This window comes from Barbus barbus (assembly GCF_936440315.1).
Source record: "Barbus barbus genome assembly, chromosome: 25".
Classification (NCBI taxonomy): Eukaryota; Metazoa; Chordata; class Actinopteri; order Cypriniformes; family Cyprinidae; genus Barbus; species Barbus barbus.
Window position 1 is genome coordinate 200,001 of NC_136753.1, and position 26,523 is coordinate 226,523.

Sequence of the window (26,523 nt, forward strand, 5' to 3'; positions counted from 1 at the left end):
TAATGTTGTAAAATTCATCAATTATGAAATGACTTCAGCTGTAAAGCAGCTCTGCTGAAGACAGCAGTGTCACTTTAGTTTATATTATGCCTGTGTTCTGCAAGTACAGCAACTCTTAAGTCCTTACGAGGTTTCTTACATTTAAGTCGCTTTGAATAAATGTATATGTTTTAAGGAAGTAAATGTCATGATGACCTTTCAGTGTAGAGAGCCTCTTTTGTTGGTAGTCCTCCCTCAAAGCCCAGCGCCTGGTTTAATCATGTGATCATGTGTGTGTTCAGGGATCTCCTGCTGCTAGAAGAGCCTTCGTCCCTCAGCTGCGCAGCGGCAAGTTCAACGTGCTGATCACCACCTACGAATACATCATTAAAGACAAGCATGTGCTGGCCAAGGTAACGCGTTTGCCTCTGTGTGGTCACCTGTGACCTTTGACCTCGACCAGAAGCGCTGACGAGCTCCTGTCTCCTGACACAGATTCGCTGGAAATACATGATCGTGGACGAAGGCCATCGCATGAAGAACCATCACTGTAAGCTGACGCAGGTGTTGAACACACATTACCTGGCGCCGCGGCGCGTGCTGCTGACCGGGACGCCGCTGCAGAACAAGCTTCCGGAGCTCTGGGCGCTGCTCAACTTCCTGCTGCCCACCATCTTCAAGAGCTGCAGCACGTTTGAGCAGTGGTTCAACGCGCCCTTCGCCATGACCGGAGAGAAGGTCCGTCTGTCCAGCGCTGCTCTTACACAGACACACAGACCGATTATGGAGTGCTAATGCTGCTTGTGTTAGCGTGTTAGCAGATGTTTTCTATGAAAGCAGGAATCAGACTTTCAGAAATGTGCTCAAATGCAGACTTTTTATTCACTGTAACTTGATTATTTATTACAGGGGTCATACGACGTCGCTAAAAAATACCATTATTTTCTGTATTTATGTGTTTATGTGGTTTAAGTATCAAAAAACACATTATTTTCTGCATACTGTACATTATTGTTGCTCCTCTCTGCCCCACCTTTCTGAAACAAAGCTCATCGTTCAGAAAAGCGAGGCATGCTGTGATTGGCCAGCTATCCAGTGCGTTGTGATTGGCCGAATACCTCAAGCGTGTGACGGACGAAATGTTACACCCATCACCATATTTGGAATATCAGCTTCCATAGCGGCAACAAAACTACAGCGAGAATAAAAGTTACTGCTTTCTTTGCGTAAACATTTAGGCAATGTTATGCAAATCTTCCCACCAGTGATGTAGATGTATGTTTATATGAGGCTTTTAGGAGGGTGTGGTCGAGTCTTCACTTTTAGAAAGAATATCTCTTGAGACTTTAATCTTTTCGCCTTTACAGATCTTATTAATGCACGAACAGCTTGTATAACACTCCAACGAAAAAGAAAAACTTGAAATTCTGTCATGTGACCCCTTTAAGAAAATGAACAGAGAAAAGCTAAAGTTAGTCATCGCTCAGGGATTGACCGTTAAGGCCTGTCCACACTAAGAACAATAGCTATAATGATAACTATTTGATCAGTTATCATCCTCACTGGTGGTCAGTAATGTTACGTTTATTATGAGCGCTTTAAATGCTTGAGCTCGTTAAAGCCGAGTGGATTCTGATTGGCTGTCAATGTTTTTATCATTCATCAGATGGAAAAAAATTATCATTTTTAGCGTGGACGCCACTATTCGCATATAATTAGAGCCATTATTAAAATGTTATTAAATTTACATTACTTTTAGTAATTTAGTAGATGCTTATATCCGAAGTGACTTACAAATGAGGACAACAGAAGCAATCAAAACCAACAAAAGAGCAATGATATGTAAGTGCTATAACAAGTCTCAGTTAGCTTAACGCACTACACATAGCGAGGTTTTTTTTTATTATATAATAAATAAAAAGAAAACAGATAGAATAGAAAAAGAATAGAGAATCTATTGTTCTTGTTTTTAAAAGAAAACAAGCAGTTAGTAAATGAATAGAGTGCAAGTCTAAAAGGGGCAAGTTTTTTTAAAGAATAGAATTAGAATAAGAGAATGCTAGAGTTAGAGGGTCAAATAAAGATGGAAGAGATGTGTTTTTAGCCGATTCTTGAAGAGGGCTCAGGACTGCTGGGATTGAGTTGGGCAGGAGGGAACAGTTAATGTAAAAGTCTGTGAAAGTGATTTTGTGCCTCTTTGGGATGAAGAAGAAAGCGTCGTTCACTTGAAGAACACAAGCTTCTAGAGGCACATAAATCTGAAGAACTGAATTTAGGTGAAGGGGAGCAGAGCCAGAGGTGGTTCTGTAGGCAAACATTAATGCCTTGAATTTAATGCGAGCAGCTATTGGTAGCCAGTGCAGACTGATGAACAGAGGTGTGACGTGCGTTCTTTTCAGCTCATTAAAGATTAATCTTGCAGCCACGTTCTGGATGATCCTTGAAGATGTCAACCTGACAGGTCATTTACATTCACATATTTGGCAGACGATCTTATCCAAAACAACTTAAATTGCATTCAGTCAGATTATACATTTTTATCAATTCATGCTTTTCCTGTCAATCAAACCCATGAGCGTACAGGCACGAAACGTGAAGTTGCCATTCAAAGCAAAGTAGTGGAATTCATTTAAATCTACCGCTATGTTCACATCATTGTGATAAAACAAACTAACCAGTGTGATTCCATCTGGAGCCTTTAATATTTGATTCTGCTTGTCAAGAATGAGCAGTAGTAGATGTGACTGATGTCTCTCTCAGGTGGATCTGAATGAGGAGGAGACCATCCTGATCATCCGCCGCCTGCACAAGGTGCTCCGCCCCTTCCTGTTGCGCAGGCTGAAGAAGGAAGTGGAGGCGCAGCTGCCTGAGAAGGTGAATCGGACTGCAGTCTGAGTCTGTGTCATCGTCCCGGACAGATGAAGCATTGTGCTGTTTTATGTGCATGTGCAGGTGGAGTACGTGATCAAGTGTGACATGTCTGCGCTTCAGAGGGTCCTGTACCGACACATGCAGGCCAAAGGAGTGCTGCTGACTGACGGCTCCGAGAAGGACAAGAAGGTGAGGAAGAGGAGCTCTCTGTGCTGGAGATCATGTTCAGCTCGTCTGGATGCAGTCTGTGTGCCGCTGGATGTGTCGGGGTAAAGGTGTGCGTTTATGAACGTGTGTTTCAGGGTAAAGGCGGCACTAAGACTCTGATGAACACCATCATGCAGCTGAGGAAGATCTGCAATCACCCCTACATGTTCCAGCAGATCGAGGTGTGTTAGTGTGGCATTGGTCATCTGGTCAACGCGTTTCATTTCTTGTGTCGCTGAGCGTGATGTGCTGCTTTTGCAGGAGTCGTTTTCTGAGCATCTGGGTTTCACAGGAGGGATCGTTCAGGGGTGAGCAGTAGAAATGCTGTAGAATTATCTGTGACACATATTAGATGTCTCCAGCACTAAACCTTCCTCTCACGTCTGACCTGCAGGCCTGATTTATACCGCGCCTCGGGAAAGTTTGAGGTGCTGGATCGTATTTTGCCCAAATTACGAGCGTCCAATCACAAAGTGCTGCTCTTCTGCCAAATGACGTCTCTGATGACCATAATGGAGGATTATTTCGCTTACCGCAGCTTTAAATACCTGCGTCTGGATGGTGAGCTTGTGTTTCTCTTCATCTGTAGTTTGTGGTGTTTGTGAAGTATAGCATGATTATGAGTATTATTGCTCATGATGCTCTGGACAAACCTCGTCCTGCAGCGTCTGAATGATTCCTCAGAGCATGTGTGTCGTTGAGGCTTCTTCACTAGAGATCACACACTATTTTCATCTGGTATTCACAAGTTTGCATTTACATATAATCAGATTGAGCAAATAGAAAGAATATTTGGCGTGGTGTCTGAGAAGGGGGGGGATCTCCGAGCTCGGAATATAGCTAAACCATAACACAGAGGTGAGCTGGCTGAATATACAGTTGTGCTCATAAATTTACATGCCCCTTGCAGAATATGCAAAATGTTAATAATTTTAACCAAATAAGAGGGATCATGACAATTGCATGTTATTGTTTATTTAATACTCTCCTGAATAAGCTATTTCACATAACAGATGCTTATATATTCTCCACAAGACAAAATGATAACTGAATTAATAAAAAATGACCCAGTTCAAACGTTTACATACCCTTGAATCTTAATAATCTGTGTTGTTTCCCGAATGATCCACGACTGTCTTTCTGTTTTGTGATAGTTGTTCATGAGTCCTCTTTGGTTCTGAGCAGTTCCTCTGCCTGCTGTTCTTCAGAAAAATCCTCCAGCTCCTGCACATTCTTTGGTTTTCCAGCATCTTCTGCATATTTGAACCCTTTCCAATAGTGACTGTATGATTTTGAGATGCATCTTTTCACACTGAGGGCAACTGGAGGACTAACTATTATATAAGGTGAAAACATTTGCTGATGCTCAAGAATGCAGCACAATGCATTAAGAGCTGGGGTGTAAACTTTTTGAATTGGATGATCTGTTACGTAAGAGACTCGGACAGGGAGATGGATGAATAAACCAGATGTTTATTGTCAACTGATGAGCAATGTAGAATGAAACAGGTGGGTAATGAACTTGGCAGAATTCGGTAGAGTGCAGAATGGTAACTTGATTATCTTCTCACGATAGGACGTTGGAGAACTGGAGATGACACACACCTCGTCTAGACAGGAGACTTGGAAGGAACACGGGAGCAGACTGACTGGAGAACGTCGGAGAATACACTCGGGAGGAAACACTGTGGGTAAGTAGACACGGCGGTAAGTAGCAGGCATAGAGCTGTGAAGCTTCAGTAGTCCTCTTCTCAAAAACGAGACCGGACACTGAGTGCTTGATGAATGGCATAATGACGTGCAGGTGCATGTGATTAGTATTCAGGTGAAGGAGTGCGTTGTGATTGGCTGGTGACAGAGCCTGGCAGATCTGTCACATGATCAGGGTAAATTGTAAGAGTACTAAATAAAAATAACATGCAATTTTCATGATCTCTATTTTTTTTAGTTAAAATTATTAACATATTTGCATATTCTGCAAGGAGTATGTAATCTTATGAGCACAACTGTATATATTTACTATCATGCTAATTAAGTTTACTATCTGAACGCTCTCCTTCCGAAACAATTGTCATGTGTAGCTTGAAGCTAATTGTAGCTATAATTTCTCTGTTACCCATATACGATTATATTCCATTATGTATTTTATCAAAAGAAATCACATAAGTTCATAAGAAATTGTTTAGTTTTCTAAAAAGATTTTATACAATTTATATCAGAATCAGAGGGATGAGGGCAAGCAGTGTAACACCAGAGTAAAGTAATGCCACGACTTCAGTATTCAGATCATCTTCTCTACTGACAAAATCAATGTAATGGCAATATTTCCATCCACTGAATGAAGCTTTTCCATGTTCCAAGCTTGCCTGCTGCTCTGCTGACTTCATGAATTCATGAGTCATGAAAATTATGAATATAAATCTAGGAATTATTGGATTGTTTGATTTCAAATCAGCGGGGTTGAGGCATCAAAAGTAACTAAGTAACAAGCTGTTTTATGGATGGTAACTGTCATATTATTACTGAAATCTTAATATTAGTAATTAGCTGACCGTTCTATCTGCTGCGGGAGTTCACGGTCATTGTTATTGTCGCGGTTTACATCCCCCGTGTGCAAACGCTAAAGATGCGCTTTGTGAACTGTACAGCGCCATCAGTGAACAACAAACAAATAACCCCGACGGCTTTTTCATCACAGCCGGTGACTTAAACCATGCAAACCTAAAGACAGTTTTACCAAAGTTCTACCAACATGTGAACTTTGCAACAAGGGGGAACAACGCACTGGACTTTGTTTATACAACAGAGAAAAATGCATACAAAGCTGAACCCCGCCCCCACCTCGGGTACTCGGACCACATCACTGTTATGCTAATCCCAGCATATAGACCACTTCTAGGGAAGTCGTAGCCTAATGGTTAGAGAGTCGGACTTGTAATCCGAAGGTTGTGGGTTCGAGTCTCGGGCCGGCAGGGATTGTAGGTGGGGGGAGTGAATGTCCAGCGCTCTCTCCACCCTCGATACCACGACTGAGGTGCCCTTGAGCAAGGCACCGAACCCCCAACTGCTCCCCGGGCGCTGCAGCATAAAATGGCTGCCCACTGCTCCGGGTGTATGTTCACGGTGTGTGTGTGTTCACTGCTGTGTGTGTGCACGTTGGATGGGTTAAATGCAGAGCACGAATTCCGAGTATGGGTCACCATACTTGGCTGAATGTCACTTCACTTCACTTCTCAAACTCACCAAACCGGTTCAAAAGCAGATCACAGTATGGCCAGACAATGCCACCTCAGCACTGCAGGACTGCTTCCAGGACACAGACTGGAACATGTTTAAAGAGGCAGTCACCTACAACAACCACACAGACCTGCAGTAGTACACTGATACTGTGACTGCTTACATCAAAAAGTGCATAGATGATGTGACAGTCACCAAGACCATTACCACATGTGCCAACCAGAAGCCATGGATGACAGCAGAGGTTCGTGGTTCGTTGTCAGGAGACAAAGCAGCCCTCAAAACAGCAAGAGCCAATCTGTCTCATGGCATCAAGAAGGCAAAACAACAATATGCTAAAAAAATTAACAACAATTTCACAGACAGTAAAGACACTCGGTCCCTGTGGCAAGCCATTCAGACCATCACTGACTATAAGCCCCCACCACAGGCCAGTGATGATGACATCCTTACCAGATGCACTCAACCACTTCTACTCACGGTTTGAGATACAGAACGACACACCTGCACAGAAACTACTCACATCTCCAAACGACCAGGTACTCTGTCTCTCTCCAGCCGACGTAAGGAAGACCCTGTCCCGGATTAACCCACGAAAGGCTGCGGGCCCTGACAACATACCTGGACGTGTACTGAGAGACTGTGCTGCACAGCTGATGGATGTCCTAACAGACATCTTCAACACCTCGCTGAGCCAGGCAGTCGTCCCCAGCTGTCTCAAATCCACCTCCATAATTCCAGTACCAAAGAAGTCACCCGTGTCCTGTCTGAATGACTATCGTCCCATAGCACTGACCCCAATCATGATGAAGTGCTTTGAGAGGTTAGTCATGCATCACATCAAGTCCAGTCTCCCAAACACACTCGACCCATTCCAGTTTGCATACCGTCCAAACCGTTCCACGGACGATGCAATATCCACCACTCTCCACCTAGCTCTTACTCATCTGGAACAGAAAGACTCTTATGTAAGAATGCTGTTCATCGACTTCAGCTCAGCATTCAACACTATAATGCCACAACAGCTCATCCACAAACTAAACTTGCTGGGCCTTAACACCTCCCTCTGTAATTGGATTCTGGACTTTTTAACTGCAAGACCTCAGTCAGTCCTTGTCGGCCGCAACTCCTCCAGCACTACCACACTGAGCACAGGTGCCCCACAAGGCTGTGTGCTCAGCCCGCTGCTCTTCACGCTGTTGACCCACGACTGCACTGCCAAGTCCAGCTCCAACCACATTATCAAGTTTGCTGATGAAACAACTGTGGTAGGCCTCATCAGCAACAACGATGAAACGTTCTACAGAGAGGAAGTGGCACAGCTGGCGAAATGGTGTGGTGCTAACAACCTGTTCCTCAATGTGAGTAAGACAAAAGAGGTTGTGATGGACTTCAGGAGAAACTCTGTTGACCACCCCCCACTGACCATCGACGGCTCAACCGTGGAGAGAGTCGGCAGCACTAAATTCCTGGGGGTGCACATCTCAGAGGATCTCACCTGGACCACCAACATCACATCACTCAACAAGAAGGGACAACAGCGCCTCCACTTTCTCCGCCGGCTGAAAAGGGCAAGTCTCCCGCCACGCATCCTCACCACATTCTACAGAGGCACCATTGAGAGTGTCCTGACCACCTGCATCACTGTCTGGTTTGGGAACTGCAGTGCTGCTGACCTCAAGACCCTACAACGGACAGTGAACACTGCCGCAAAGATCATCGGTGCCCCTCTCCCCTCCATCCTGGACATTTTCCTTGCACGATGCTCCAGCAAGGCCTTCAGCATCGTGAAAGACCCCACCCAACCCTCCCACAACCTCTTCCAGCTCCTACCATCAGGTAGAAGGTACCAGAGTATCAAAGCTCGCTCTGTCAGATTGCTCAACAGCTTTTTTCCCCAGGCTGTGAGAGCTCTTAACTCCAATCTCCCTGCCCCCCTCTGCCCCCCCACTCACCCAACTCATTAATACTGTTGACAACTTTTCCTAAGTGCAATTCTGAGTGTGCTACAAACAGGTGAGTGGGCTATACAAACCACCTGTAGTAACGCACTCATCCCACTATATGCACACTAGACACTTTCTATGAACAGTCCCTGATACAAAGACTCAATAAAAAAAATGTTTACTTGAGCATTGCACTACGCGCTGCTTCCCACAAAATCTCTTTAATCTGCACAACAATTTAATGTACGAAATATATATACAATTTTTATTTTTATTTCTATCTTTTTGCACAATTTCATGTACAGTATATATGTAAAGTTCTTGTACAGTCTCAGTTTGTGTATGTCTAGGCAACTAGGTATAGTAGTTATAGTATATGTATAGTCAGATGCTCTGTTTTTTTTTTTTTTTGCATTGTTGTATGTTTATCTTATGTTTAACTAGTATGTAGCACCGTGGTCCTGCGAGACACGACATTTCGTTCCACTATATATGCACACATGTAGCAGAATGAGAATAAAGTTCAACTTGAACTTGAACTAGCTACACTATTTTTTTTACTGCAAGTAGTTACTGCCCAACACTGCTCAGGAATCATGTAAAAGATGTGGGAAACGGTCGGGCCGACTCCATTATTGTGGCTAACCCTAACCCTAACTCAGAGAAGACTAATGATAGAAATTATATTTGCTTGAGCGTGTGTTTGTCTGTTTTAGGCACGACTAAAGCAGAGGATCGTGGGATGCTGCTGAAGACCTTCAATGATCCAGCCTCTCAGTACTTCATATTCCTGCTGAGCACCAGAGCGGGTGGACTGGGCCTCAATCTGCAGAGCGCCGACACCGTCATCATATTTGACAGCGACTGGAATCCTCATCAGGTACCCACCATCATCATCATCATCATCATCATCATCATCAGCTGGGACGCTGGTCTCATGTTCCTGGCTCCTCTGATGTTCTGCAGGACCTCCAGGCACAGGATCGAGCTCACCGCATCGGTCAGCAGAACGAGGTGCGGGTTCTGCGGCTCTGTACCGTCAACAGCGTCGAGGAGAAGATCCTGGCAGCCGCTAAATACAAGCTGAACGTGGACCAGAAGGTGATCCAGGCCGGCATGTTCGACCAGAAGTCGTCGAGTCACGAGCGCCGAGCGTTTCTGCAAGCCATTCTGGAGCACGAGGAGCAGGATGAGGTCAGGAGTTTCATTCGCTCCGCATCAACCACCTTCACATTACTCCAATATTAAAGGGGTCATGACATGAGAAACCAAATTTCCCTTGATCTTTTGACACAGAAGAGGACTTTGTATGCTTAATACGTCCTGCAAGTTTCATAACTTAAAATGTCCTCATCAATAAAAAATTAATTATTTAATAACCCTCAGAAAATGTCTCATTTGGATCCGAGGTGCAGTGTAACGTCATTCGGTCGCAGTCATTTGCATAAACACGCCTCCAGAGCAGCACATTGACGAATATTCTTCTTCTCCCCATAGGCCCCCGCCCACTGGCGTTCAGTCGCTAATGGCTTGATCGTGCTGAATGCGAGTGTCACGTCATGTCAAAAGCAAATAGAAATCACAATCACTGCGCTCTCTCGTCTGCACTGGATACAGTAAACAGATATGTGTCTGCCGTCAGGACAAATGCAGTGAAAGAAAAGCATTTGGTTTAAACAGCTCGTTCACGTCTTTGTACAGATATCAGAAGGAGCCCAGCGTAAGTGTCACGGAATGAATGGGTGGCGAAGACTCAAATGCAACAGGGGAAAATACCGGGAACAGGCAGGAACAGGGTAACGGGCAGGCATACAATCAGAGTGAGACACATCAGCCCAGGACAGCAAACAAAGAGAGCATAAGTAGGGAACCGAATTACAAATGAATAAGGGAACATGGGTGGAAGCAAATGAATCAATGAACAGATAATGAGAGGGGCGGGATAAGACGATAGACATGAGCACATGGCACGAATAACAAAACAAACCCCATGTGCTCACAAGAAAGACAGACAATGACGTAAGACACGAGCGCCCGGTGAGTGAATGAACACTTCAACCGTGCGCTCACACTGAAGGACAATATGTGGAGCGCGAGTGTCTGAACCCCGGCACGCAAACAGAATCCGAACTTGAATCCAGTGCCGAGACCTGAACACCACGCTCCGCACCAACAACAAGTCACAAAGACGAGAGGGAACACGGCTCGAGCCCGCCCGAACCCCGCGCTCACAAATCAGAATCCATAGTGAAGAGCGCGTAGCTCGAGCGAGCACGAAACCGTGCCCCCTCACACAGACAGGACACAGGGACTGTCAGAGCCCTGTCACCAAATTACCAAATAATCCAGATCGCTGTGACAGGACCCCGACAGTACCCCTCCCCAAAAGGGATACCTCCTGGTGTCCCTATGAGGGACACCGAACACCAGAAAAAACATACAAACAAAGAACAGACTGGAGAGAAAAAGAAAACACAATGCAAACAGATAAAAAACAAATCATTACACAGTGCAGCATAGGTAGGGGGAAGGAGGGAGGGAGGGGTCAAACGAGTCAGAGACAGATCTGGGGAAACAGGCTAGGGTGGGAAGGGTGGGTTGAACAAGGGAGGGTCGGGAGGCCCAGGAATCCTGGCTGATGACCAGGGGGGAGCGGGAGGATTGCACCTGGAAAGCTCCTGCCTATATTGACCCCCGGCAGACAGCCAGGGTGGTGCGGGTGGGACAGACCAGGGGGGTTCAGGATAAAAAAATAAAAACAATTGTCTTAATGGCCACCATGGCCGGGATCGGGCAGTCAAAGAGTTCAGGGACGGCATCCATCTCGGGAACATAGTGAGCAGCCACCGCTGTCTCAGGAGTCTCGTGAGCGGGCACCGCCGCTTCGGGAGCGTTGTGAGCGGGCACCACCGCCTCGGGGAACTGTGAGTGGGAACTGCCATCTCAGGAGCCTTGTGAGCAGGCACCATCACCTCGGGGGAACTGTGAGCAGGCACCGCTGCCTCGGGAAGACTGTAAGTGGGAACTGCTGTCTCGGGAGCCTTGTGAGCGGGCAACGCCACATCGGGAGCGTTGTGAGCGGGCACCACCGCCTCGGGGAACTGTAAGCGGGAACTGCCATCTCAGGAGTCTTGTGAGCAGGCACCACCGCCTCGGGGTAACTGTGAGCGGGCACCACTGCCTCGGGAAGACTGTAAGCGGGAACTGCTGTCTCGGGAGCCTTGTGAGCGGGCACTGCCACCTCGGTAGGATCATGAGCGCGCACTGCCGCCTCGGGAAGACTGTACGTGGGAACCTCTGCCTCTGGAAGACTGTAAGTGGGAACTGCTTTCTCGGAAGCCTTGTGAGTGGGCACTGCCGCCTCGGGAGGATCATGAGCGGGCAACGCTGCCTTGGGAGGATCGTGAGTGGGCACTGCCGCCTCGGGAGGATCGTGAATGGGCACGGCTGCCTTGGGAGGATTGTGAGTGGGCACTGCCGCCTGGGGAGGATCGTGAGTGGGCACCGCTGCCTCGGGAGGATCGTGAACGTGCACTGCTACCTCGGGAGGATCGTGAGTGGGCACCGCTGCCTTGGGAGGATCGTGAGTGGACACTGCCGCCTGGGGAGGATCGTGAGTGGGCACTGCCGCCTCGGGAGGATCGTGAGCGGGCACCGCTGCCTTGGGAGGATCGTGAGCAGGTACTGTCGCCTCGGGAGGACTGTGAGTGGGAATCGCTACGTTGGGTGGAGCTGGTTTTGGGGGGCTGCGTCGTAGAGGGCCTCCGCATACAAACCCAACGGACAGCCGCTCTGTTGGCAGAGATGCAGTCTCCAGGCTAGGGCTGGCTTGGAATGGTTGAGGCACTGCTTCTTCCTTGAAAAATAAAAAGAATAAACCTCCATCCTGCTGAGTCTTCTTGTGGCTAATTTGTTCTGTCACGGAATGAATGGTACAATAAATTAATTTATTTAACCAAAAAAAATAAATTAACAAAAAACAGCAACAAGAACCTGCCCAAAGGGGAAAATCAGAATGATAAATATAAACAGGGAAAAATACCGGGAACAGGCAGGAACAGAGTAACGGGCAGGCATACAAACAAAGTGAGACACATCAGCCCAGGACAGCAAACAAAGGGAGCATAAGTAGGGAACCGAATTACATAATTATTAATAAGGGAGCACGGCTGGAAGCAAATTAATCAATGAACAGCTAACGAGAGGGGCGGGGTAACACGATAGACATGAGCACATGGCACGAATAACAAAACAAACCCCATGTGCTCACAAGAAAGACAGACAGTGACGTAAGACACGAGCGCCCGGTGAGTGAATGAACACTTCAACCATGCGCTCACGCTGAAGGACAATATGTGGAGCGCGAGTGTCCGTACCCCGGCACGCAAACAGAATCCGAACTTAAATCCAGTGCTGAGACCCGAACACCACGCTCTGCACCAAAAACAAGTCACAAAGATGAGAGGGAACACAGCTCGAGCCCGCCCGAACCCCGCGCTCACAAATCGGAACCCATAGGGAAGAGCGCGTAGCTCGAGCGAGCACGAATCCGTGCCCCCTCACACAGACAGGACACAGGGACTGTCAGAGCCCTGTCACCAAATTACTAAATAATCCAGATCGCTGTGACAGGACCCCGACAGTAAGGAACAAGTGGATAGTTTATTTGTAATGGCGTCCCGGATCGTGTCTGAGGATTGATCAGAGCATTGTGTTTTGTAATCAAGGCACAGTGTCATGGAGAGTTCACAAAGAATCATTTGTTGAAAGATGAAGCGGAACTAGATCTGACTGCAGCTGCATCACAAACAGTGAGTAAATTATTTCATAATACTTTGTTTGGAAATTACCGTTTTATTTTGATCATGTTGTCAATACACTCAAAACATGCAATAGTGAGGGGGCTTTGATACTGTTTCCTATGTAATGATGTTAGCCAATCATAACAGTGGCTGATTACTGACGAGCCTTAAAGGACACGCCCCTTAAAACAGGTCGCTTTAGACAGAGGGTCAGAATGAGGGTTGAAAATGATCATTTTTACACACATTTATTTGTTGTTTTTCTGTGCAAAAACTTTAGTAACATTATAAGAGAACCTCAAGGAACATATTAAAATAATAAAAAAAACAATGTCATGACCACTTTAAAGGGAATTTGCTTTTGTTTTATTAACTAATGCATCATGAAAACTCCCGTAAACTGATTTAGTCAAATCCCAATGAGGCTGATGAGGAGGTATGATATTATCCTGAATATTGAGTCATGCAAACACCTTATTCAGAATATCAACTGTAACACAGTATTTTGCACATCCATACAAACGTAATTCTAGGAGTTACGAGGAAACTCTACATTTTTAAGATCTCAAACACATTTTGGAAGAGATTTGTCTTACAAACATAAGAAAAAGTGAGAATGAAATTAATCACTATAAAGATGTGTTTGCAAATGTTTACAAAGGTTTGTGAGGCCGGTTTTGTACATAAATATTATAACATGGTTTTATTATGATCTGATGATAATAAGAGCATCTCTAGGATTGAGCGAGAGAATGTTGTTTTTTCAGAATATGCGGATCAGCTTGTCTACAGTAATATCCTAGAAGCTGTGAAGCATCAAAACCTTCATGTAAACATGGTCATGAATGTTTTCTGTCTGTTCTGTTCCTCTGAAGCTCTTCTGATTGCTTGCATCTGTTTCTCCGTCAGGAAGAGGACGAGGTGCCGGACGATGAGACTGTAAATCAGATGATCGCCAGGAGTGAAGACGAGTTTGACCAGTTCATGGTATCATTTCACTTTCTCTAACACAGTCAGCATTGATCACCAAATCCAGATCGAATCCAAATGAGCTTCCACTGTCTCTTTGTTTCTGCGCAGCGCATGGATCTGGATCGCCGCCGCGAGGAAGCTCGCAATCCGAAGCGAAAGCCTCGTCTCATGGAGGAGGACGAGTTGCCCACGTGGATCATGAAAGATGACGCTGAGGTGGAAAGACTCACCTGTGAGGAAGAAGAGGAGAAGATGTTCGGCCGCGGCTCGCGTCAGAGGAAGGAGGTGGATTACAGCGACTCGCTCACAGAGAAACAGTGGCTAAAGGTCAGACTTTGCTTCATTCCCTCACCCATCTGTTTCTCTTCCTCTGCTGGATGTTTCTGAGCGATCCCTCTGTTCTCAGGCGATCGAGGATGGGACCCTGGAGGAGATCGAGGAGGAGGTGCGACACAAGAAAACGACTCGGAAGAGGAGGCGCGATCGGGATCCGGACGCCATCGCCTCCACTTCGGGCGCTCGCGGGGGACGAGAGAGAGACGACGACGGCAAAAGACAGAAGAAGCGAGGTCGCCCGCCATCTGAGAAGCTTTCGCCGAACCCTCCGTCACTCACCAAGAAGATGAAGAAGATTGTGGACGCTGTTATTAAATATAAGGAGAAGTGAGTATCAGAGTGGTTTCCAGTAGAGGTTGAGGAAAGTACAGGCCAGAGCTGAGACAAATGGTAAAGTAGGACAGCTGATGGTTCTGGACCTGGGGACGGCTTCTTGTGTCATCAGGTGTTTCTCATGAACGTGGTTGTGTATGTCACTCACAGAACACAGCAGATCCTCCTGATGCCGAGAGCAGATCCGTGATGTTGTTGATGATATTGAGCGTTAGGCTGCTGCAGGTCTGTAACAGCAGGAGCTCTATCATACACCTGGTGCAATGCGGCGCCAGGCGTGACGCAAGCGTTTTTTGCTAGTTTCAGCCCGACGCATGTTTCATTTTCATGTCCTGCGGCACGTTGTTTAAATAGCAAATGCATTTGTGCCCATCTGTGCACTCATGGGTGTGCTGGTCTGAAAGCCAGGTGTGTTCAGGCTATTTGTTGGTACATTGCTATTTTGAGACAACTGAAATAGACTGCGCCATTGACTAACTAAAACCTGGTCTAAAGTCAATGACGAAGTATTTTTTGCTATTTAAAGAGCATGTTAGTAATATGTGCCTATAGGCGGGTCCACAAGGAACGTACACTCTGCTTCTTACACACACACACATAGACGCGCAGCAGCACTCAAACATGCCAAATATTACAAATTAAAGGATTGTTCCTGAGATGGATGCCGTCCCTGAACTCTTTGACTGCCCGATCCCGGCCATGGTGGCCATTAAGACAATTGTTTTTAAAATATTATTATTGTGTAGGCTACATAAATATAAAAATGCCTACATGTCATAATGGATAGTTATTGCATGTATCAGAATTAGGCTACCTATTTACTTTACTTTTTTTTTTTACTTTTGTCATTTAGCAGACGCTTTTGTCCAAAGCGACTTACAAATATGAAAAAGTAACTAAAACTAAAAAGTTACAACTCTATAAATACTATCTACCCACATATTTAAGAAAATAAAGAAATTAAATAAAATTGTCACATGCATATAACAACATTTCAATAATAAACATATCAATGAAAAAATTAAATAAAAAGCGATACTACTATCCCTTGCCGGTGTCCCTGCCCGGTGGAGTCGCACGGTAGTCGATGGTCTTTACACTCTTTGGTCTTCACACTAAGAGGGCTTCACACGACGACTGCCGCGACCGCTGCCGCGGTATAATAACCTTTTTTATACCAATCCAACAAATGATCATTTCAATTCAGCTGGACCCACTTTCCTGTTTATCAACTAAAAATGGCCAAGCAAGTGCACACACTGACAAGATACACGATACAGTACGAGACCAAATGCGTTTTGCTTGCGCACGAGCAGCTCCGTTACTCTGGAGACACGTTCATTCTTTGCACTTGCCGTGTAAATAGTGAATCCGCCATGGCACGAGCACAACTCACTCTTAAAGGGAATGGGAGATGAGACTCTGATTGGTTCATTGCAGGTTATGCCCCAAACACACCCATCACCCATTAAGAGAATATGGACAACCCTTTTAGACCACGCGCCGGGCACACCGACCGTTTTTCCCATCGTTAAACTAGCAAAAGTGGATTTGGACACATCCTAAATGCGCCTGCGCCGTGCGCTTTAGACCATGCGCTTAGATCGTTAAAGTAGAGCCCCTGGTGTTTTCTCAGTGGCTACATTTACATGTTTTACTGCGTGATAAATATAAGCAGCACGGCACAGGGTTCATATCTACATTTATCCAGAAAGAAATAAATATTAATTCTGCAGTTTAAAACAAATAAAGAAAGTGTAGGAGAGTGGTCATCATGTGCAAACAGTGAGAAACTCTATATTTGTGTAGTGTGTGCATGTAAAAAAAAAAAATCTATTAATTTGAAGCTTGTGACATAAACTCGCACATCAGTCCTATCACTTTATCTAGCGTTCATGTAAACACTACATTCAGATTCATCAATCGCAATGAATTCAGTCCAATTGAAACAAAAATTGTGCATGAAAACGCAGCCAGTGTCTCATTGTTTCTGGAGACTCTGGTCTGTCAGTGAAGGTTTGGAGGATGGGTCATAGGTCAGCTGGAGAGGAATTATTCCTCACCAAAGGTCCGTGACTGATGTGTGTTTGTCTGGTGCTGTTGTGAATGTTAGTAATGGCCGTCAGCTGAGCGAGGTGTTCATCCAGCTGCCGTCGCGCAAGGAGCTGCCCGAGTACTACGAGCTGATCCGCAAACCTGTGGACTTCAGGAAGATCAAGGTGAGTGTGTGGATCATAACGTTACTGAATCCTTGAACAGCGTCTGTGAGCGCAGCTTTCATTCCGTGCGTGTGTGTGTGTGTGAGCAGGAGCGCATCCGGAGCCATCGATACCGCAGCCTCAACGACCTGGAGAGAGACGTCATGCTGCTGTGCCAGAATGCTCAGACCTTCAACCTGGAGGGATCACTGGTCCGACACACACACACACACACACACAACTCACTCTGGAAACACACTGTTCTACAGATGTATGTGCTCTTGTGTGTGTCAGATCTATGAGGACTCTATCGTGCTGCAGTCTGTGTTCACCAGCCTGCGTCAGAAGATCGAGAGAGAGGAGGAGAGTGACGGAGAGGAGAGTGAGGAAGATGAAGAGGACGAAGGCTCTGATTCAGAGAGTCAGTCAAATAAATGCAAAAATGCATGAAAATGTGTGAATAACTGTTAGCTGGACGCCACCTGTAGAGAGGAACTACTGACCATGTGTATCTCTGTAACACGTGTGTGTGTGTGTGTGTGTGTGTGTGTGTGCAGCTCGATCCATGAAGTTGAAGATTAAACTGAGCCGTAAGGACAGAAGTGCAGAGCGCGGCAGAGGACGCAGGAGAACTGCGAGAACACGAGCGAAACCTGTTGTTAGTGACGATGACACAGATGATGAGCAGGAGGAGGTGACAAACACACACTCACACACAGGTTTCAAGGTTTCTGTGAATTGTGGGGACTTTCCATAGACTTCTATTACTTTTATACTGACCAAACTATATTTTCTGTCCCCTAACCCAACCCTAACCCTAAACCTACCCCTTACAGAAAACCTGTCTGCATTCTTACACTCAGATAAACATCATTTACTATGTTTAATCATTTTTTCCCCTCATGGGGACCCCAGGCCGGCCCCACAATGTCAAAAATTTCAGATTTTACTATCCTTGTGGGTACATTTGGTCTCACACACACACACACACACTCACTCACCTATCCTTGTAGGGACTCTCCATAGGCGTAATGGTTTTTATACTGAACAAACTGTATTTTCTATTGCCCTACACCAACCCTACACCTAAACTTAGCCCTCACAGGAGACTTTGCAGTTTTACTTTCTCCACAAAAACTCATTCTGTATGATTTATAAGCTTTTGTACCCACGGGACCCCCACCGTGACAAGAGTCCCCATGAGTCTGTGTATTCAGGTTTAAGTCCCCACCAGGATATATAAACTTGTACACACACACTCTCTCTCACACACACACACACACAAAACATTGAATCACATCAAACTACATTAATGATGCGTGTGCTGTTTAAATCACGTGTGTGTGTGTGTGTGTGTGTGTGTGTGTGTGTGTGACTCTCGTGTTTGTTCAGGATCGATCCAACAGCGCCAGTGAGGAAGAGCAGGGATGAAGATCCACAGCAAACCACTAAAGATACAAATACACACCATACAGTTGAAGAAAACAATCATCCCTTCATCAGCACCCAGAATAATCATGCGTTTCATCATTCGCTCGTGAAGGAAGAAGGAGTCTCCGCCTGTACTTCAGACCTGGACGAGATTCTGTTTAGACCTCGTAACCTTTCTGTGACACTGAATATTAGATGTTGCTGTTCTAGAAGGGCAACATTTGGGACTATCTGTCAAATGATCTAGTAAAACCCCAGTAACCTGTCCGGTAATCGCACTAGTGTGTCATTAGCAGAACATTAGCATGTATAGTATAGATGTAATAGCTTAGAAGCTGCTTGTTATTATATGCTTATATGATCGTTGTTTTGCTGTACAAGCGGTGTGAGTGTGTGTGTGTGTGTGTGTGAGTGTGAGTGTGAGTGTGTGTGTGTGTGTGTGTGTGTGTGTGTGCATGTTTATGTGGTTTATGAGGACACAAATGTGTATAATGACATGGGTATGACAGAGGTATTACAATATGAAGGTGGTTTATGAGGACACTGCCTATGTCCCCGTAATTCAAAAGGCTTAAAAAACATACTAAATGGTGTTTTTTTGAAAATCTAAAACTGCAAAGTCTCCTGTGAGGGCTAAGTTTAGGTGTAGGGTTGGTGTAGGGCAATAGCACACACCGTTTGTTCAGTATAAAAACCATTACGCCTATGGAGTCCCCATAAACCACAAAAAGAGTGTGTGTGTGCGTGCGTGATAGAGTGAGTGTGTGTGTGTGTGCGCGTGCGTGATAGTGAGTGAGTGAGTGTGTGTGTGCGTGATAGTGAGTGAGTGAGTGAGTGTGTGTGTGTGTGTGTGATATTTGTGCGTGATAGTGAGTGTGTGTGTGTGATATTTGTGCGTGATAGTGAGTGAGTGTGTGTGTGATAGTGAGTGAGTGTGTGTGTGTGTGTGTGATAGTGAGTGAGTGTGTGTGTGTGTGTGTGTGATAGTGAGTGAGTGAGTGTGTGTGATAGTGAGTGAGTGAGTGAGTGTGATAGTGAGTGAGTGAGTGTGTGTGATAGTGAGTGAGTGAGTGAGTGAGTGAGTGAGTGAGTGTGATAGTGAGTGTGTGTGTGTGATAGTGAGTGAGTGAGTGAGTGAGTGTGTGTGATAGTGAGTGAGTGAGTGAGTGAGTGTGTGTGATAGTGAGTGAGTGAGTGAGTGTGTGTGATAGTGAGTGAGTGAGTGTGTGTGATAGTGAGTGAGTGAGTGAGTGTGTGTGATAGTGAGTGAGTGAGTGTGATAGTGAGTGAGTGAGTGTGTGTGATAGTGTGAGTGTGTGTGTGTGATAGTGTGAGTGTGTGTGTGTGTGTGTGTGTGTGTGATAGTGAGTGAGTGAGTGTGAGTGTGTGATAGTGAGTGAGTGAGTGTGTGTGTGATAGTGAGTGAGTGAGTGTGTGTGTGATAGTGAGTGAGTGTGTGTGTGTGTGTGTGTGTGTGTGTGCGTGATAATGAGTGAGTGTGTGTGTGTGTGTGCGCGTGATCGTGAGTGTGCGTGATAGTGAGTGTGTGTGTGTGTGTGTGTGTTATAGTGAGTGAGTGAGTGTGTGTGTGTGCGCGTGATAGTGAGTGAGTGTGTGTGTGTGTGTGTGATATTTGTGCGTGATAGTGAGTGTGAGTGTGTGTGATAGTGAGTGAGTGTGAGTGTGTGTGTGTGTGTGTGTGTGCGTGATAGTGAGTGAGTGAGTGAGTGAGTGAGTGTGTGTGATATTTGTGCGTGATAGTGAGCGAGTGAGTGAGTGAGTGTGTGTGATAGTGAGTGAGTGAGTGTGTGTGTGTGTGTGTGTGTGTGTGTGATAGTGAGTGAGTGAGTGAGTGTGATAGTGAGTGTGTGTGTGTGTGTGTGTGATAGTGAGTGAGTGTGTGTGTGTGTGTGTGTGATAGTGAGTGAGTGAGTGAGTGAGTGAGTGAGTGAGTGTGTGTGATAGTGAGTGAGTGAGTGTGTGCGTGATAGTGAGTGAGTGAGTGAGTGAGTGAGTGAGTGTGTGTGAGAGAGAGAGAGAGAGAGAGAGAGAGAGAGAGAGAGAGAGAGAGTGTGAGAGAGAGAGAGAGAGAGAGAGAGAGAGTGTGAGAGTGTATGAGTGATCTAAGCATCCATGTGCAATTTGAAAAAAATCATCAAAAAGAAAACCAAAAAAACACCAATGAAACGTGGTTTGACGATGAGTGTAAAAGAATTAGAAGGACATACGCAATCTATCAAATAAAAAAAACAGAGATCCTGACAACCAAGAACTCCTTCAATATCATGAAGCTCTTAAACTGTACAAAACAAACTCTAAAAGAAAAAAAGGAAGAGCATATAGAACAATTATTTCAAACAATGGAGGAATCAATAAATACCAGTAACTTCTGGACCACTCTCTATAGACCACAAAAGGAAGAATTGGCCATTCAAAATGAAAACATATGGAGGACACACTTTGAAAATCTGTACAAAACAATTGAAACAAATCCTGCTCGAAATGAAAAAAACCAAATTAGAAATCCTGAAAGAAAAAATGAAAGCCAATCAGAATCTGCTGGATTTCCCGATCACAGTAAATGAGCTAACAGCCAGACTACATGCACTGAAACCCAACAAGGCATGTGGCATTGATGGAATATTACATGAAATGATCAAATACACAAATTCAAAACTGCAATAACCAAATTATTCAACATTGTTTTGAGTGTAGGATATTTCCCAGACACCTGGAATCAAGGCCTAATTACACCCAATCTTTAAACACGGAGACAAGTTCGAGCCAAGCAGTTACAGAGGCATGTGTGTCAATAGCAACCTGGGGAAAATATTCTGTTCGATTATTAACATACGATTACAAAACTCTCAAAACCCACAAAATCTTGGAGAAAAGTCAAACTGGATTTCTGCCCAAACACAGAACATCTGACCACATTTATACCCTCCACACTATCATTGATAAGCACATACACCAAAACAAAACCAAAATCTTTGCTTGCTTTATTGACTTTGAGAAAGCTTTTGATTCAATCTGGCATGAAGGACTCTTTCTAAAACTACTGGAGAACGGGATTGGAGGGAAAACTTTCGATCTAATCAGTACCATATATAAAAACAATACATGTGCTGTAAAAATAGGGAACAAACGAACAGAATTTCTCTCTCAACGACGAGGAGTTAGACAAGGTTGCCCATTGAGCCCCACTCTGTTTAACATTTATATAAATGAATTAGCCAAAGAATTAAACAATTGGACTGCCCCCGGCCCAACCCTAACTGAAGCAGAAATCAAATGTCTCCTCTTTGCAGATGATTTAGTCATTCTGTCAAAAACAAAAGGGGGAAAGTAGAAATGCTCAGTCTCCTGTGAGGGCTAAGTTTAGGTGTAGGGCAATAGCACACACAGTTTGTTCAGTATAAAAACCATTACGCCTATGGAGAGTCCCCACTTTTCACAAAAACAAAGTGCGTGTGTGTGGTGTGTAAGTGTGTGGTGTGTGTGTCCTCGGCTAGAGGAAGTGCTCAGTGTCATCAGGGATGTCGTAACCGTGGCAACCACTGCAGGCATGATGAAATGGTGCAGGTGGCCGAGCGCAGTGCCAGCACTGAGGGTGTGGTACCCATAATGCCCTGCTTCGGGGCATTGGGGGGGTTGTTATCTCTGTCTCACACACCAGCCGTCTGCCCCCAGAACCTCAGTATCAGAGCGCAGAGAGACGGGAAACACTGGCATATCCCCGAACCACATGAGTGTCTGTGGCGTGTCATTCCACCCTGAATTACAGCGTTACGCAAGTCTCCCTTCCTGCAATGCGGTTCGCTCGAGTGTGTGCGCATGATTTTCACTTTTTCTTTCTTCCCACCTTTTCATAACTGTGCATCCGCAAGCGCTCCGTGGCAGGAAGACGGTTGACTGGCGATGAGACAGCAGCAACTGTAGGAGCTTCCTGGACACCTGATACACGAGAAGCAGTCAAACCCACAGCTGACCTCTGACCCCATGCACACACACTCCGCTGCCACAGCTGCAGTGGGAAAAACAGCTCGGCCGAACAGCGTCACAGTTTTTCCATCCCGCTCATATTCTCATGCTTCTGTCATGGATAAACTGTGTCCGGCTACAGGACGGGCCTTTTTTTAAACAAAAAAAATATTTTCCTGTCCCGGCACTCTATGATGAAAAATCCTGGAAAATCCTGATCACACAAGGGCCAGAGGACGTCCCATCTGCTCCGAGGGACACAATAAGTGCAGAAGACACATCCACCCTGGAGAACGAGTCGAGAACATACGCAGCATGCCGTAAAACAACAGCTTCACAGCATCGGTCGGGTTTAGTGAGCGTGAGACTGCTTAAACCCCAATAACTGAATACACTCTTAAAAATAAAGGTGCTTTACGATGCCACAGAAGAACCTTTTTGTCTAAATGGTTCCATAAAGAGCCTTTAACATCTGAAGAACCTTTCTGTTTGATTGTGGCGAAAGAAGGTTCTTCAGATTATAAAAAGGTAAGAAAGAGATGGTTCTTTAAAGAATCTTTGACTGAATGTTTCTTTGTGGAACCAAAAATGGTTCTTCTATGGCATCACTGTGAAGAACCTTTTAAGCACCTTTATTTTTAAGAGTGTATACTAGTAAACACATTGACATGAAATCAAGCCACTGACAATAACAGCATGTTTTCACGACATGCCTAATAATAAAAAAATCATAACATTGAAATCGAATGAAGGAGCTCAGTTGTAAAATGTAAATGTTTTGTTTTGTTTTAATACGGAGCATGAGAGGTTTTCTGCGGGGCTGGTGTCTACATTAATCCGGATACATTTTAAAAAGCTCTCTGTCCACACTAGCGTTTTCCAAAAGTTTCTCATCCACACTGAAATGTCAGAAAACGTTAAATCTGCTTTACTGCGCATGCGTAAAGCCTCAAAAAGCTGACAGAGGATACACGATACATTTTTATGCAATTCTTCTGGCAGGATTATTATATTTAGGTAAATATCCCAGCATTCACTGAGGCGTTCAGGTCACTCGCGACTGTATGTCTGATCTGAAACGCAACTGCACTCATGTTTTGCCGCAAACTGCAATCGCAAGTAAATTTTCTGTCATCTTTGCAGGACTGTGATACGAAGAGTGTACAAAGTAACATCTGTTGCAATAGTGTAAAAGTGAATAGCACATAACAGATACAATACAAGTATAAACACATATCTACTGGAACAATATGCGTCCCATGACTAAACATGCGCCATCGTTTTCAAAAGCCTCCGTTTCCACAATCCACACTACAACACAAAAACAGCCTTTTCAAATTTAGCGTTTTCAAAAAGCTCCATTTTCCACAAAAACACCGTCTCAGTGTGGACACAAGGCCAAAACAGAGCGAAAAACGTGCTTTTCAAATGAAAACGTATTAGTGTGGACAAGGTCTTATCCAGCTCATAAACTACAAAACTACATTTCCCATAATTCTCTATGGATCACTGACACACTTAATGCTCTTCCTTTGCTCTTCATTGTGTTGCACTAGTGCTAAAAGCCTCCCGTGTTCATTAGGAAGTGAAAATGAGAGAAAAATCTCAAACTATCATGTTTAATTTATTCAGACCAAAATCAGTTGAACGCAAGCCACATAATTACAGCTTCACATCATCCAAACATTTACTAGCTCAGATGGAGCTACCACAGATCCTCTATAATCCTCCTGAAGACGCCGCTGAACTTCAGACGTCCACAGGACAGAAGACAGAGAAGATGATGTCTCCATTCAGCAGGAAAGAGTCGTGATGCTTTCAGAAGATCAACACATTATTAAATAATCCAGTCAGACGTCACAGATGTGAAGTTTGAGGTACCCACGATCACACCAGGAACCCACGGACTATTTATTCCCTGACCGAGCCACACACAGCTCCTTCAAATATCAGTGAGACCACTGCAAAAAAAGGCTTAGCTTACTTAGTATTATTGTCTTGTTTCTGGTCAAAATATCATAAAATTCTTAAATCAAGATGCATTTACTAGATAAGCAAAATGACGTACGAATTGTTTTTTTTTCCTGCTTGAAACAAGGCTAAATATAAGTGCATTTTGCTTAAAATAATCAAAATTATCTGCCAGTGGAATAAGTAAAATAGTGCACTTAATTTTGCTTATCTAGTAAATGCACCTTGATTTAAGAATTTTTAGATATTTTGACTAGAAACAAGACAATAATACTAAGATAAGCCTTTTTTTTGCAGTTAGGAAACTAAATGGAGAAGTGGCAGACATGAAGGATCACGAGACACACCAAACATGAATCACTGTCACTCCACAGATTTTCTATGCGTTGAGGGTTGAACACAGTGTTGCCAAGTCCATAGCTTTCCTGAGGGAATTGGGCTGCTCTAACACTGTTTCCGCAGGTTGTTTTTCATGTCCGTGGGTTTAAGCGACCACAATAAAGTGATGTTTAGCCCCTAAGATGGGAATTTTACCAGGGGAACCCTGCAATAAAATGTGTATTTTACCTCCAGAACGTGATTTTAACTGAGCACCCCCCCCCTCGAAATGCACTTTTTGAGTAGCAATTGGGTAGGTTTTGTTGTGTAAACCTGGCAACCCTGGTTGAACGTTCCTCCAACATGTCAGTTTCAGGTGGTTAGCGCTGGTCACCGCTGGTAGCTGCTCGCTGTGACCTTCAGTATCTGTTCCTGGACCTTCTCCGTGATGCCTCGGCCGTGTTTAGTCTGGATGCCACAGGTTCCCGAGCTCTCCTCGCTGTCCGTGTCTCCGTAACAGCTGGAGCCCGAGGACGCCGTCAGCACAGTCACGGAGTCTGTGGAGTCTCTGTTGTCACGGGAGCCGCTGTTCCCCAAAGCCTCGCTCCCGTCCTTCTTCCCGTCCTCCACCGCGTCTTCACACTGACCGTTGCTCTGGTCCTTCAGCAGCTGCACCAGGAAGTTGATGTACTTCATGGCGAGGCGCAGGATCTCATTCTTGCTGAGCTTCTTGTCGGGCGGGTGGGTCGGGATGAGTTTGCGGAGCTCGGAGAAAGCGCCGTTCACGTTCTGCTGCCGCCAGCGCTCGCGGCTGTTAGTGAAGACACGCCGAGCCATTTTCTGAGGAGGACCTGGAGGAAAACCACACAGCTGAGCTTTCATGACGAAGAAGAGTGTGAAAACTGAACAGTAGTGTACAGTAGTCTTACCCCTCAAAACATCTAGTCATTAGCTCATCATTAGTACAACATCATTGGTACAACCCTCCCCACTCTCCAAGAACTGTACTTATCCAGAGTGAGCAAAAAGGGCTGGTAAAATCACTCTGGACCCCTCACATCCAGCACACTCCCTCTTTGAACTGTTACCGTCTGGTCGACGCTACAGAGCTCTGAGCACCAGAACGACCAGACACAGGAACAGTTTCTTCCCTCAGTCAATAAATCTCATGAACACTCAATAAATAAACGTAGAACACACAACTAATACATTATCCATTCACCACACTCACTTATTTTATTTTCTCATTTCTAATTTGCACATACTTGACCTGTACATACATAGTCGCCTATATTATATATTATATATTGTGTATTTTTATTTATTTTTTTGCTGCTTTGTACATTGGTCATTGGCTATTTCTTGTTATTTTGTTTCATTACCTGTGTCCTGTCCTGTTACTGTCCTTCTGTTGCACTGTGGAGCTTCTGTCACTATAACAAATTCCTTGTATGTGTAAACATACTTGGCCAATAAAGCTCATTCTGATTCTGATTCTGATTAAAGGGGTTATATGATGTTGCCAAAATGAACACTATTTTGTGTATTTGGTGTAATGTTTATGCGATTTAGGGTTAAAAAAACACACATTTTCCACATACTGTACATTATTGTTGCTCCTCTATGCTCTGCCTTTCTGAAACGCGTCGATTTTTAAAAAAATGGAGCGCAGCTGGAGGAAAACAAAACTAGAGGTATTTCGTATAGCTTGGCGGGAAAGTACCCTATCCTACAGAAAAGCATTAAAAACTGCTAGATCTGATTACTTTTCGTCTCGTCTAGAAGAAAACAAGCATAACCCCAGGTATTTATTCAATACAGTCACTAAATTAACGAAAAATAAAGCATCTGCATTTCCCAAGAGCACAGCAGTAATGACTTTATGAACTACTTTACTTCCAAGATCGATACTATCAGACTTAAAATTGTAACCATGCA

At 44.8% G+C, this 26,523-nt stretch overlaps 2 protein-coding genes across 5 annotated transcripts in view; one reads left to right on the top strand and one right to left on the bottom strand.

The window, feature by feature from the left end:
• Positions 1-18,312, top strand: part of LOC306844727 (transcription activator BRG1-like) — a gene marked incomplete at its 3' end in the record, with an annotated part of 39,084 nt that extends 20,772 nt beyond the window's left edge. Inside the window, exons 17-33 of the mRNA XM_079377084.1 lie at positions 282-392; positions 475-717; positions 2,740-2,853; positions 2,932-3,039; positions 3,153-3,239; positions 3,319-3,365; positions 3,452-3,618; positions 8,957-9,120; positions 9,207-9,434; positions 13,952-14,029; positions 14,123-14,341; positions 14,421-14,677; positions 16,797-16,902; positions 16,992-17,093; positions 17,176-17,302; positions 17,439-17,575; positions 18,274-18,312. Of these exons, the coding sequence (XP_079233210.1) occupies positions 282-392; positions 475-717; positions 2,740-2,853; positions 2,932-3,039; positions 3,153-3,239; positions 3,319-3,365; positions 3,452-3,618; positions 8,957-9,120; positions 9,207-9,434; positions 13,952-14,029; positions 14,123-14,341; positions 14,421-14,677; positions 16,797-16,902; positions 16,992-17,093; positions 17,176-17,302; positions 17,439-17,575; positions 18,274-18,312 (2,334 nt within the window). The remainder of the gene's footprint in view (positions 1-281; positions 393-474; positions 718-2,739; positions 2,854-2,931; positions 3,040-3,152; positions 3,240-3,318; positions 3,366-3,451; positions 3,619-8,956; positions 9,121-9,206; positions 9,435-13,951; positions 14,030-14,122; positions 14,342-14,420; positions 14,678-16,796; positions 16,903-16,991; positions 17,094-17,175; positions 17,303-17,438; positions 17,576-18,273) is intronic.
• LOC306844728 (T-cell acute lymphocytic leukemia protein 1-like) overlaps positions 1-26,523 on the bottom strand; it is a 40,610-nt gene that overhangs the window by 8,136 nt on the left and 5,951 nt on the right. Inside the window, exons 4-5 of one of the 4 annotated variants that reach the window (XR_013781937.1) lie at positions 24,522-25,436; positions 21,003-24,322 (exon numbers count right to left, since the gene is read on the bottom strand). Coding sequence is in view for 1 of the 4 variants with exons in the window: in XM_079377085.1 (XP_079233211.1) it covers positions 24,976-25,436 (461 nt within the window). In the remaining 3 variants the exon portion in view is untranslated. Of the gene's footprint in view, positions 1-21,002; positions 25,437-26,523 lie in introns of those variants that run through there. The other 3 variants (XR_013781938.1, XR_013781936.1, XM_079377085.1) reach the window with 3 other exon arrangements.